Genomic DNA, 14,184 nt, shown 5'->3' on the forward strand with positions numbered 1-14,184 from the left:
GCTCAGATTGTTCCATGGTCAGATCTTTCCAAGTCAGATCGTTCCACTTAGAAAGAGTCAAGAAAACATTCTTACTCGATGAAAATGTAAAGAAAAATGTCCTTTTCGAATATAAACATACGTGCAATTTATACTTTGCAGGTAAAGTAAATATTTCGCCACATTGCACGTGGGTTTAAGGGTGCGAGAAAAAAAAATTAAGGTAAGCCGCTATACGGGAAACTGGATCAAAATCCACCAATCACAGCGCACAAATCCGATCCCTTTCAGCCAAACGTTGTTGTAAGCAATTTGTAGACAAAACTAAGTTCACACATTTGCTACTCGGTCATATTTGCGGTGAAATCAAAACAGATACTTTGTCTCATCGTTCTGATCGATCATATAAGCAGTACTCAGAACTTCCACTCGAATTACACTCGTGGAGCGACAACCTTGAATCGATCTACCATGTAAACAGTTCATCGCCTTGATCGATCCGGAGCAGAACTTGGTCATGTTTGCAGTAAAATCAATAGAGATACGCTATCGATTCTGTGAACAGTTGATCTTTCTGATCGATGATGTGAGCAACTGGTACTCAGAATTGACACTCGAATAACACTCGTGGAGTGATCTGTTAACGATTAGAAAGATTTTTTATCTGACCATTTTCTAAGTGGAACGATCTGACCGGATACCGGAGCAACTATGCATTCGTTGTTTGGTGTGTCCGTTACTATTTCTTTGAAAACTCTCTTCGGGTAGCATTTATTGGCAAGAAAATCAACTTAGAAGCGATGAACAACGAACACAAGCATGAAGAATGAAAACCTTGTTTTTAATACTAATCTCGGGCTCGGATCCCATTAAGGTAAATTTTCGGGCTCGGATATTTCTTAGGTTAAGTGTCGGGCTCGAAACTTATGGAAACAATGAAGTCTCGGTCTCAGATTTTAAAACAAGGGTCTCGCACTCTCGCAAGGTCTCGGATTTACTATTCTGAACCCCTACAGGGAAGTGATTTCCTTTTCCCCGCCATATCCTGTGTAATAGGCCGGTCAGGTATAGATATAGCTTTTGGTCAACTTATAACTCACAGACCCGCACCGACACGATGGAATATTACGGCAAGTTTTGCAAATCGTCATACTTATCATTAGGCGAAAAGTCTTCCTTTGTCAATTTCGATCTGTTAGCCTACGCGGGTGCTAGAAAAGGGAAGGGAAGAGGGGAAACGCGCGCGCTTCACACGCTCCCCACGCAGTTCTCGTGCCTGTCTGATTCCTGGCGCATTATATTCCCCAGCAGTTTCTTTAGAAATTAATCCCTTTATCCTGGATAAAGTTTTCCACTCTTAATACAATCTTAGGTGTGTAAAAAATAGAGAAAAAAAGGGGAAACCTCTGCTTTAGTCGTGTAGAGTTTTGGGGTGTTTGGCATATTAAAGAAAAGCATAACTTTACGAGCGCAGGAGAATACTTAGATATAGATATAAACCCAGAGGATAGAATAGCTTCATGGCATCCATGTTGAAGGAACCAAACAATAAAAGATAATTTCGCAGCAGTAAAATTTATTTCCGAAACCGTGAATTTCACTCCCCCAATATTGCCGCCGTTCGCCGCCGAGGGGGCTGGGTCGAGCTTCATGAAGCAGATGCATCATGCATTGCGGGTAACATTTCGTGTTAAAAAAAATGGCGGCGACCTTGCAAGATGGAGGGTTGAATAATTACTGATCATCTCTGATACAACAATGTGAATGGATATACGGCAGCATTCCGCTGCCAGAAAGCTTGGATAGTAATGACAGTTGAACACCCCTCAACCGCAAAAAAGGTGAGACTTTTAGTGAGACCATTTGTGTTATCATAGATTTTTGTAAACTGAAAGTCAGTTTTACGCTACGAGAATTCCAGTCATTTGTACAATGACATGACATGTGGCACTGTACTTAAGCCGTTTGAAGTCGCTGAAGACGATTTTCCTAATTCATTTTGTCCTCCGTTGTTGTTTTCGTTTAGTAAGTTCCGGAACTTACAACAAGCCGAGTTAAGCTTTTAAAAGATGCGTATGTTCATAAAAAAAACAAGACTTAAACTTGTGAAAGTTAAGTTTATTTCGAAACAGATACATGTACACTACGGAATTATTGTAAATAGTTTTAATTTTAAATGTTTGTGATTTTTTTAGATTTTATAATGTTTATTTGGGAAAATTGTTTTATATTCAACCTCACGATTTCCCCTTCCAGGAAGTGTTTTTATTGATTAGTTGATTTCCTGAATAAAATGTTATGTTATGTTTAAGCTTAAACTTAAGCGTAAGTTTTCTTAATTTTTTGAGGAAAGCAATGCATACACCAAACGTACTTTACCACAAAGCAACTGTAAACAGAGCATCCTATATTAATGGTGCTATGTAAGCTAGAATTGTTGATATGTAGAAACTTTACACTGTTAGTTTTGTGAAGTGGTAGCTGTTACATTGTTTATATTTTTCGTCAAGTTTAGAATTTCTGACTTCTTTTTAGACCATATGCCAGAGGTCATTCAAAACTTTTTTTGTTAACTCTGTCAAAGAAACGTCTAAGTGCAAAGACAACACTTTTTATTAAGCTTTTTGTATTGATTTAAAAGAGAAAAAGTACTGTGTAAGTTTTTGTGTTCTGAAGAATAACCATTTCTTTAATAAGGACCTATTTTGAAAAAAGATTAAAGGTTGATCTTGAGTTTATTCCTTTCTTTAAACCTCCCTTCCAGAACAATTTACCCTTAATAACTGGCCACCATTTTGAATTTTTAATAAGTTTCATAATTTGGCTAAAAACATCATCCTTTGTTTCAACATTTGCCCAACATTCCTTGAATAAAAGTTGAACAGATGTTGGATGAACGGTGTGTTCAAACGGTTTCAATGCCATTCAACATTTTCAAGAACAAAGGAAATGTTGAAGTGATGTTGAATGAAAGTTTAAACCAATTTGAATTGATTCAACACACTTTCAACAAGCTTTCAGCATTTTTTTACACTTTCAACAATGTTGGACGACCTGTTCAAACGCCCCCAACATTTGGTTCAACAACTGTGTTGAACGCATTTTTGAAGCAAATGTTGAAACAGTTTAAATGGGCCTTTACAGATAAAATCTTATACGGTGTGATCTACCTAGATTTGGCAGTAAAAGTGATTTTGTTCCTTCTCTTCTTTTGTATTATCATCTTATTTCATGACCCTGACCATGTTCCTTGACTGTGGTTCATGTAATATATCAAACACGAGAAGGTGTGTTTCATCAGATATCCAAACACTGAGGAGTAGGTTGAAAAAACGAGGCGCATCCGAGTTTTTTTTTAAATGCCTTCGAGGTGTTTGGATATCTGATGAAACACACCTTTGAGTGTTTGATATGGCTTCTCAAATGATCAATAATTCTTGGAGAAATTCAGAGCTAAAGTTGGCAAAATTTAATGGTAATTAGGATCACATATCCAAACCACGGTCACAGGAGTGATTTTCTTTTTTTCTTTTGATGAATTATTAATGAGTTTGAGAAGTTTTGATCAAAGCCTGTTCATTATCGTCATAATTATATTCTTTTGAATTAATTCCTTGTGAAGACCTTTCAAGACCATGTTGCTCTTTCTAATGCCATCTTGCGCTCATGCAGGGGAGAAACCATTTTGAAATATATTTCCCTAACAAAAACTTATATAGTAGTTTAATCTGGTCAGTGGTGTTCACAAACCAGACCTTTCTCTACTGTCATTCAATATGTACATTGCCAGTAACCTTTTTATAGGGGAAGTGTCCTGAGGATTTGACGTCATTTCAAACAACCCAACTTGTGTTTCTATTAGCAGAAACCAAATAATAATGGGTCAGTTTTAATATAAATTACCATCCCATATGTAAAGCTAGTCTAACTTTTTTCAGGCTGCAATCAATAATTATTATTATTATTATTATTATTATTATTATTATTATTATTATTATTATTATTATTATTATTATCTCTTTATTAACATTTGCCAAACCAATTTGTTATTTACAAGTTAAAAGTAGAAAAAAGAACTGTTAAAACCTATTTACAATTCATTTTGATTAAAAAAAGAGACTATTTTCAAGCACAAATTTTTTAAAGAAAAAACAAATGTCATCATCATAATTAATAATAATAATGATAATAATAATAATAATAATAATAATAATAATAATAATAAAAACAACATCTTTATCAACATATTCCAAGCTATTTACAAGTTAAAAGTTCCAATTCCAAAATATCCAATCCACAGAAAATCAACGGACACACGCTTGGCCAGTGTTTAGGCAACAGTCATCAATGAAATCCCCTTGTGGAATTTTGTGGAAAGGTGTCTTGGAGCCTCTTACGCATGTGTGTACCGACCTTAAAATCTCAAAAGAAAGCAATGTTCTAATCCAAGCGATAGTAATAATTACTATGCAGCTTGAAAAAAGTTAGGCTGACTTTTTCCAGTTTTCAGATTTTTGTTTTCGGAAATGGGCTACAATAGATTACCTGTATGAGTTATAATATTATTGTTCCTTTCAAGAATTCAGTTGATATGTCTCTGTTTGTGTGCAAGAATTATTTTGTAATTAAGTAAAAGTATCATTGAACCATTGTCACCAAAACAAGGTCAAAATCCCTCAAAACCTCACTTCCATCCCCTTCCTTGGAAACAAGTTACAGATCTTCACCTAAATATTAACAATATTATTGTTCCAGGAGCGTGTGTTGGATATGAAATGATGGATAGCCAATGAGGCGCGAAGCGCCAAGTTGGCTATAATCATCTCACATCCAGCAAGTGCAAGTGGAATTAATTAAGAACATCCAAGAAATATTGCTAGATCTCAGATGCTGATTTTGCTTTGCAAGAACAACCAGGCATGGTATAGTGGGTGATATACCATGAAAGCTAAGCCAGTGAAAACTCTTAAATTGCATTATCGAATGTCCATGTTTTCCTTGATCAATATTATTGTCCTTTTTATGAGCCCTCTGACTTGTTCTGAGCCAAATCAGATTTGACGTAGGCTTTACCTTTATGCAGGTTATAGTGAACAATGAGGAGGTGAATCAACTAAAAGAAGCCACTGGTGTGTCATATGAGGAAGCGCATCAGGCCTACATTGTAAGTGATCCACTCAAGTTCCCAGTACAAATTCTCCAATTCATGTTACATGTATGTTAAACACGTGAAATAGGTTGGTTTTTTGGTTTCTTGATTTCTCTACTTTTTGCAAGTTGGTGAATATGTCTCTGAAATTTTTGATGAAGAAAGCTCAAGCAAACTTTCTAATTTGTTTTTGTTGACTAATAATCACATTTTTCATCCATCTCCTTTTGTCAGTTTCCCCAGAGAATGATGTCTGAATAAGTTCACTTGTTCCTGAGATTCAATTTAGAGAATAATAGGCCTTATCACGGTTTCCGACGCCATTTTGACGAGTAGGCAAACAGTCTTGAAATAACAGTGTTTGTATGGAAATCCAATGTCAAATAATTTTCATAAAACATCACTTCTGAAAAATTCATGAATTGGAAACTTTTGGCGCTAGGAAAAGGATTTTAAGAAACAAATTGGAGGGATGTAGCTGTGCCAGAAAGCGTCCAGACGTGTTTTGAACTTTCCATACATTTGTCTGTATAGCGAACCAGCCGTAAACCGCTACTAAAAATAGTTTGTGGGAAAAAAATACAGGGAAATGTATGGAAAGTTCAAAACAGGACTGGACGCTTTCTGGCACAGCTACATCCCTCCAATTTTTTTTTTCTTTAAATCTTTTTCCTAGTGCCAAAAGTTTCCAATTCATGAATTTTTCAGATTCAAGCAATGTTTTATGAAAATTATTTGGCATCGGATTTCCATATGCTGTTATTTCAAGCCTGTTTGCCTACTCGTCAAAATTTGCGTTGAAAACCGTGATAAGGCCTATTTAATGTTCATCATTAAAAGGCTGGGTCATTGAATTTTAGCTTAGGGCTAGGCATGACAGTCTGTGCTACTATTTGCAAACATTTTGTAAAAACTGATTAAACACAAAACTGATAAGTCTCAACACAGACATGTATTTATTTAGCAATGTGTCGGTCAGCAGAAAAAATGACTGTTTTGATTTCCTCTGCCTAATTGAGAGAATTTAGGTGAAAATTTAAATGAGACATGACAATTACCGGTACTACTCCCTCTGCTTTTGATTTCTTATTTAAAATAATAATATTTTTTTTATCGTACATGTAATCACTAATTTAGCTGAAGGGTGGAGTATTGCATGTGGATGCACTAGATGCACTTATGTCCTGAAATGCACCTAACCCTGAATGTATAATAAGTACTTTATATAAAACAGACCTTTTTGTCATTTTCATATGACTTCATTTTTGACAGAATTATTTGTGTTTCAGAAGGAAGTTAGGGTAGGATACACCTTGTGATGTCTATCATATAGTTCATGCATCTCATTAGCGTGCATTTCTGGACATAGCTGATTAGATGTGCACACCTCTCCTTTCCATGAACATTCTAACATGTTTTTTATTTTAATCTATATTCTGAAATATGTATAAATATTTAGCTTTTATTTTCTTCTCTCTTGTGTGATTGATGGATTGGAAAGATGATTAAGAGTGCCTGACTGTAACTTTCGAGAATCGCTGGCCAAGCTTGAAAAATCGAAACTCCTGATAATTTGCCTGAAGTTTACTTTTGGGGAACTATCTTCGAAAATATTATTTGAATGTTCTGGAAATTTATTTTTTTCGAGAATTTTGGAGAAAACGAAATTACGGGTTTTGCCTCATTAATTATGCAAAAATCTTACTCAAAATTAGCCAAGTTCAATACGCTTGTGTTGAAACAGTACGCAACGCTACAAAACGAGGTCGGTTTTGAATAAGAGCATAACTCACCTACTTTCTATCAATGGGATCTATGTAAACTTTTGTAGAACTTTGGAGGGTTTATGGCTCTTTGAAAAATTGACATTTTGAGGACTTCGCGATGAGGTGAAAATTGAGTAAGATTGAAGGTTTAAAATGCATCTTGGTATGTCAGGTATCGACTCGAGAGGAACATTGTGATAAAGTTTGGGTCTTCGTCTTTGATAATACGAAATAAAAAATCTGGGCAATCAATGCACGCGCTGACGAAAACCAAAGTTAGCGAGGCTTCGATAACAAATTTGCATAATTCGCAACTGTTGAGAAAAAGCTGTTGCGGCGACTCGGTGAAAACATTGACCCAGGCTATCTTCAAATGGTCATTTTATCTCATATTGCATTTGCCTGTTTCGCTGTCTTGTTTAATAACATGATAGAAAAGGTCCGGACAAACAAAATGCACGCCATCGGGAAAGAAAATATTCGCCAAATTCTGGTGGGAAATTTGCATAATGCAAATCTCCCAATAATTCTTTCTGCAAAGGAATCTGATTGGGAAGGTTTCGTGAAGACACCCGAAACACTCCATATAAGAGGAGTTAAAACAACGTTTAATAATCCGATTTCAACAAATAATTGTCGAATTAAATTATAGTGTCAAACTGATACTCGCTATTGCGTTACCTGCGTCACGTCAATAGCTGTCGATATGTCTTAAAAGATGCCCACAAACACACATGCACAGATACACGCTTCAAAACCTGTGTGCCAATTTCTGTTTAACAAAATAATAACTCAGTTTATACCTACAGTCCACATTGGCTGTAGGGCATGCATTTATCTTTGGACATCGAATGCCAACAAGAGAAACACGGGTATCTTAATGACACTGCATACACGCAATGTCTTCTGCATACATCACGGGTAGCAGAAGCTCTATGAGCGTTCAAAAGAAATTCGTTTGACCTTTTCATTGTCATGTTGTAATTTGAGTGTCACGATGAGTGTTACGCAATGGCGTAAATTATAAGGGTTTGAATGGGAGTATACGAACGTGTTTTGGAATCGAAAATAAAGAGAATAAATTGAACAAAAATGGCTTACCTTGTCTCTCGATCTCTTGCCAGTGTTTGTGTGCCATATTTTGGCCATTTCAGTACGATTCCAGTGGATTTTTAAAAGTTTGCTGGACATTTTCGTCGCTCTATATCCTGCTATATATATCTATCCCCAAAATCTTGGTCACTTCAGTCCCCTGTAGTTTACTTTCGAAGACTTGCGCCACTAAATATCAACGCGGTTAGAATACAACGTTATGCGCGGACAAAGGACTTCGGACCACGGACTGGGTATAAAAGAGGTACTAAGGGAAGTGTATAATAGGAGGACTACGTACTACGCACTAGTCTTTAAGGAGAACTGGAAGTCTGAAAATCATATCTTTCTTGTATTCATTTTTAATAAGTTTAAGATGTATAAAATCAAGTTTTGGTAGTTGTTTTTGTCCCTTTATTGCTGTTTTTGAGAAACAAAAAATGGACTGGGAATAAAATAGTGAGGATCGACAGTGCAAACATAAAATCTTGCTTTATCTCAGCAAAACAGCTGAATTTTTAATACGCGCTGAAGAGAGCCCGGCATTTTAGATTTTAAGCATTCATCTCAGGGCTCGATTTGGCGAAAACTTGCTCTTGCAGTGCAGATTAAATGCGCAAAAGGATGTTTGATGATCATTGATCGTGATCAACCAATGAGCCCATGTGCACAATCATGTAGATGCCCGTGCATGCATGCAGTAGACGTTGCGTGTATACAGTGTCACTAAGATACCCGTGTTTCTGTTGTTGACATTCGACAAAGGTAAATACATGCCCTACAGCCGATGTGGACTGTAGGGCATGCCGTCAGTCCGTAGTCCATAGTCCTCCTATACCGTTAGTACTACCTCTTTTATACCCTGTTCGTGGTCCACAGTTCTTCGTCTGCGACTCACGTTTTATACTGACTGCGTTGTTAACGTTGCAAATACTATTGATACCGAAGTGACCAAGAGTTTGGGGGTATGGATATGTATAGTAGGATACCGTATAGAGAAACAAACTTTCAGCGAACCTAAAACCCACTGGAATCGTACTGAAATGGGCAAAATATGGCACACAAACACTGGCAACATATCAAGGTCAGCCATTTTTGTTCAATTCATGCCCTTTACTTTTCGACTCCAAAAGACGTTCGTAAATTCCAAGACAAACCCTTATAATTTACGCCATTGTGTAACACTCATCGTGACATGACAAGGTAGACACTGCGTGTACACAGTGTCACTGAGATACCCGTGTTTCTCTTGTTGACATTCAACAAAGATAAATGCATGCCCTACAGCCAATGTGGACTGTAGGTATAAACTGAGTTATTTTTTTTGGTTAAACAGAAATTGACACACAGGTTTTGAAGTGTGTATTTGTGCATGTGTGATATTTCATACCAGTAATTACGTTAAAGTATGGCGTGCCGGCTGACATTGTTTTTCAGTCGCTTGCGAAGGTACAGTGTCAAACAACACGAACAGAGAATTTTTTTTTTTAGCTGACCCGCTTCTGAGTGATCATTATTTGGAAGCCACTGAAAAAGGTTGGACTGGCTATTTGAAAAGCATTCCACTAAACAAACTTGATTTAATTAAAAATGTTCGCTTTGAACGACTTCATGTCTAACTTTCTTACCTCATTTGACAAGCGTGTATTTTTTAAACGTGATTCCAGTGTCCTGTGAACGTTTTATTTTTATCAAAACCGCTTATTTGCCAGCAAATAAAGGTCTTTATTCTAGTTGTTGTAAATGGCAATTTCGCTGCACAAGTTGGTTTCTGGGCATTATATTATTTAAAATATGTCGACAGGTATTGACGTAACGAAGGTAACGCAATAGCGAGTGAAAGTTTGGCACTATTAATTTTTAAAGGTTAAGATTCGACAATTATTTGTTGAAATCGGATAATTGAAGGTTGTTTTGACTCCTTTGATATGGAGTGTTTCGGTCAAATAGTCTCCTCACGAAACTTTCCCAATCAGATTCCAGGCGCGTAGCCAAGGTTTCGATAGGGGTGTTCGTTGAGCCCCCAATCTTGCCGAGCGACGACGGCGCTCTTACTAGGGGGGTCCAGGGGCATGCTCCCCCGTAAATTTTTGAAAATCTAGGTTCCCAGAAACCTCATTTCCTGCAATTTGAGACCCATTTTAGGCAAATCACAACTTTGTTTTACAGCAGCTTTTTAAGCTAAATACATCATTTAGACGGCATAATTGTTTCCACTTAAACAAGAAAGTTCAATGTACATTCCGCGCCCTGTCAAGTTCTGATAGCTATTCGATCTGCTGATAGTCATACACCAAGCTGGTAAACTGCATCATCAAGGCTCCGGTCTAGGCCTTCGAACAAATTGACTATCTCGTCAAGATTGACAGGCATATCATATTTGATATGCATTAGAGCCAGGGCGGACAGCCTACTCTCTACCATGGTACACCTCATGTAGTTTTTTAACCTCCACATTGCGCTTATGGAATGTTCACATTCACAAGTGAATGTTCTCAGGCGAACTTGTACGTAATTGGGCGTGAAACTCCGCAACAAGGCTTGAACTATTAAGTTTGAAGTGTATCGCATTCAGAGAACAAAACGTATCGCAAAGCACGCCTTTCTATGGCTTTTTCGGGCGGATGCGGTTTTACCGCAAAAATGAACCGTCATTAAAATTAATCTCCAAGGGTTCTTGAAAATTTTTGTTTTTACTGAGGATAAGACATAAGGCCTAAAGAACGGGTTTATATCTCTATTTTTCTTTGGTTGATGTATTTCGACCACAAGAACTTTATTTAAAAGTGTTTCTTCCGCCATTATTGATCTTCAAAGGGGGTTCGTTCGAACCCCTCGAACCCCCCCTCCTACGCGCCTGGATTCCTTTGCAGAAAGATTTATTGGGAGATTTGCATTATGCAAATTCCCCACCAGAATTTGGCGAACGTTTTCTTTCCCGATGGCGTGCATTTTTTTTGTCCAGACCTTTTCTACCACGTTAGTAAACAAGACAGCGAAACAGACAAATGCAATATGAGATAAAATGACCATTTGAAGATAGCCTGGGTCAATGTTTTCACCGAGTCGCCGCAACAGCTTTTTCTCAACAGTTGCGAATTATGCAAATTTGTTAACGAACCTCGCTAACTTTGGTTTTCGTCAGTGCGTGCATTGACTGCCCAGATTTTTTATTTCGTATTATCAAAGACGAAGACCCAAACCTTATCACAATGTTCCTCTCGAGTCGATACCTGACATACCAAGATGCATTTTAAACCTTCAATCTTACTCAATTTTCACCTCATCGCGAAGTCCTCAAAATGTCAATTTTTCAAAGAGCCATAAACCCTCCAAAGTTCTACAAAAGTTTACATAGATCCCATTGATAGAAAGTAGGTGAGTTATGCTCTTATTCAAAACCGACCTCGTTTTGTAGCGTTGCGTACTATTTCAACACAAGCGTATTGAACTTGGCTAATTTTGAGTAAGATTTTTGCATAATTAATGAGGCAAAACCCGTAATTTCGTTTTCTCCAAAATTCTCGAAAAAAATAAATTTCCAGAACATTCAAATAATATTTTCGAAGATAGTTCCCCAAAAGTAAACTTCAGGCAAATTATCAGGAGTTTCGATTTTTCAAGCTTGGCCAGCGATTCTCGAAAGTTACAGTCAGGCACTCTTAAAGTAGAAAAATAGTTGTGTTGGCCAATGAGTCCTCACAAGTCATTAATGAACCTTTTTTTGTATTATTTGTAGGCCAGTAATCACAACTTGGAACAAGCTTTAGGACTCTTGACTGATCGTCAGGATCATAATGTTTCATATAAGGTGCATACAGTATACAGTTTATCTATCTATAAAATAACACACTTTTGGGAGGTTTTATCCATTAGGTTACATAAGAAATAAACAGCTTTATGGAAAATGTTTAGATCTGAGAGTTTGGCCTTGAAATCAAATTACCCAAAACTTGTGCAGTTTTGATGCAATAGATTGCTTTGTATTTTACAGCTTTTTAGAATTCTTGCTGCTCAATTATTAAAAAAGAAAGAAAGAAAGAAAAGTGCACTGCTCCTCCCAATTTTCTTTTTGGATTCCAATAGCCCTTGCTAAGATATACTTGTCCCACATAGTCATAAGCCACACGAAAATGCTTCAATCTGTATTGGGAGGCGAGTTTGCTTTTACCACATTAGTAACTGTTATTAAATCTATGCATGTGGTGGTCTGTAATCGAATACTTTCCTTAAAATTTAAAGTTATTTATGGCACTGTTAATCGAAGAGGTTTATGTTATGTGGTTCTAAAGCATAATTCTTTCTTTGTATCTTTGACAGGGTGTTGCAAACCAAGCAGGTATGTCACATTCACTTAAACTATCAATTCCCTTAAAATATCAAGTGAACATAGAAACATTTTGATGCTATACTGTACTTAGTAAGTTAATCTTCCTTGTGCGTAGTTGAACATAAGGCCTCTACTGTGAAACACCAATGCTGTCTATCTCTGGAGTACATGTTCTCAACTCCAGCCTAGCTCCCTCGTCTTGTTTTTCATGCACTGTCCATCTTCAGGTGTTCTTTGGACAGCTGCAGATTCTCTATTTGATTGGAATAAAACATCAGTCAACATTATCACAAAAGCTACATCATGCCTGTTTTAAAAGCTGAACAAAAGCTGTTTTCTCTTTAGGAACTCAAACATTTATAGGACCTCAAAATGTTCCTGGCAGACCAGAAAGTAAGGTTTGAAAGTTCTTATCATTTTTCCGAGGTTGATCAGATTTATTATTAATCACATAACATGAGAGTGTCCATTTTGCAGTGAGACATTAGAGACTTAGAATCACATTTGGGGGGTTCATTTCTTCTCATGATGCAATTTGAACAATGTTTAAATTAGGGCCAAGTCCCTTTAAGTTTTTCCGAACAGGCGATTAGGAGTATTACCTCAAGCTTGCACTTGATTTGAATTCTGATTGACTCATTTGAGTTGTTTGCTCTAATAGATCAGAGTATCATTATTTTGGTTTTGGTTTTAAGATACTTGATCAAAAAATGCTTTTACGTGTATTGTCAGCTTTGGTTAATTTACAAATACAGGAGCCTAAAATTTATGTCCAAATTAAACTCTAACTTGCAGCAGATGTAATTGACCTTACAAAGGATAAAGATGAAGACTTAGAGAAGGCTATTGCTCTCAGTTTACAAGAGGCACAGGTATTTACACAGATAAATGTTATCACTTTGCCTTACTTGATTGGATCGCTTTACATTAAGTATTATTTAAAGCTGCTGAATTGATTTATATCTCATTATAGTAGCTCGCTCCAGAAGTCATGATCATCGTCATAAACTTTATTTAAACTTGAATTTGAAGTAGCTCTACAGTCTGTTGTCTTGGTGGAAAATAAATATTACAGTGTAACAAAAAGAGGTTTAAAAAATTTCTATAAATTATATTAAATTACACTCCATACACAACCTGCTTATGCAGATGAAAAAGTCATATTTTAGTGATTGCCATCTTTGTATTATTTTACAGGGTATAACTGTAGAAGAACAAGATATTAGCAGGTAGAGTAAAGTTTGTTTACAATTAAACCTTTAATGGAATATTGCTGTCAAATTTTAGCTTTCAGTGTTTCACGGAAGCATTGAGTATAATACCTTAATATTACCACAGACACTGGGCCAGGCCCTTTTGACTGCCATTTCTTCTAGGCTGTCATCAACTTTAAGAAGCTGGTTGTTAACCAAAGAGGTTTCCAATGTCTGTTGTCTTTTGTTTTCAAATAACCCCTAATATCAAAGAACAAATTCTCCTATCTTGTCCCCATACTTTTCTTATAGGAGTACTGGGGAGAAGTTATCATGAAGATATCATGAAAATCCACCTTGGGTGATCATATCCTTAATTTTCATGGCCTCAGGGGTTGAATAAGCATTGATATTAGAGGGAGAAATTTGAAGCTGATCACTGTTTAGCCAGTCACAGATTGCTTAAGTGATCACATTGCAAAAAGTAAATTTCTGAAGTTATGGGATGTCCAGAGAAATTCTGAAAGAGCATGACGAAAAATGTCTACTTGTCAAAAATCAGCATCTTATTGCAATTTATGAGTGAGATACACCCACAGTTAAGAACCTACTTTTTTCAAGGTCAGCCGGAATAAGTCTCCATATATTTATTGTAAGGTTCTTATATAACAGGTG

The 14,184-nt window shown here is 36.5% G+C and overlaps 1 protein-coding gene across 2 annotated transcripts in view; it reads left to right on the top strand.

Moving 5' to 3' along the window:
- Positions 1-1,662: 1,662 nt before the first annotated feature.
- LOC146449202 (ubiquitin carboxyl-terminal hydrolase 25-like) overlaps positions 1,663-14,184 on the top strand; it is a 37,646-nt gene continuing 25,124 nt past the window's right edge. For both annotated transcript variants that reach the window (XM_085101483.1, XM_085101484.1), the window contains exons 1-7: positions 1,663-1,820; positions 5,063-5,143; positions 11,726-11,797; positions 12,307-12,325; positions 12,662-12,709; positions 13,112-13,188; positions 13,514-13,545. In XM_085101483.1, the coding sequence (XP_084957609.1) occupies positions 1,788-1,820; positions 5,063-5,143; positions 11,726-11,797; positions 12,307-12,325; positions 12,662-12,709; positions 13,112-13,188; positions 13,514-13,545 (362 nt within the window). In that variant the 5' untranslated portion in view covers positions 1,663-1,787. The remainder of the gene's footprint in view (positions 1,821-5,062; positions 5,144-11,725; positions 11,798-12,306; positions 12,326-12,661; positions 12,710-13,111; positions 13,189-13,513; positions 13,546-14,184) is intronic.

The sequence above is a fragment of the Pavona decussata genome, unplaced genomic scaffold (assembly GCF_977016875.1).
Source record: "Pavona decussata unplaced genomic scaffold, jaPavDecu1.1 SCAFFOLD_602, whole genome shotgun sequence".
Taxonomy (NCBI): Eukaryota; Metazoa; Cnidaria; class Anthozoa; order Scleractinia; family Agariciidae; genus Pavona; species Pavona decussata.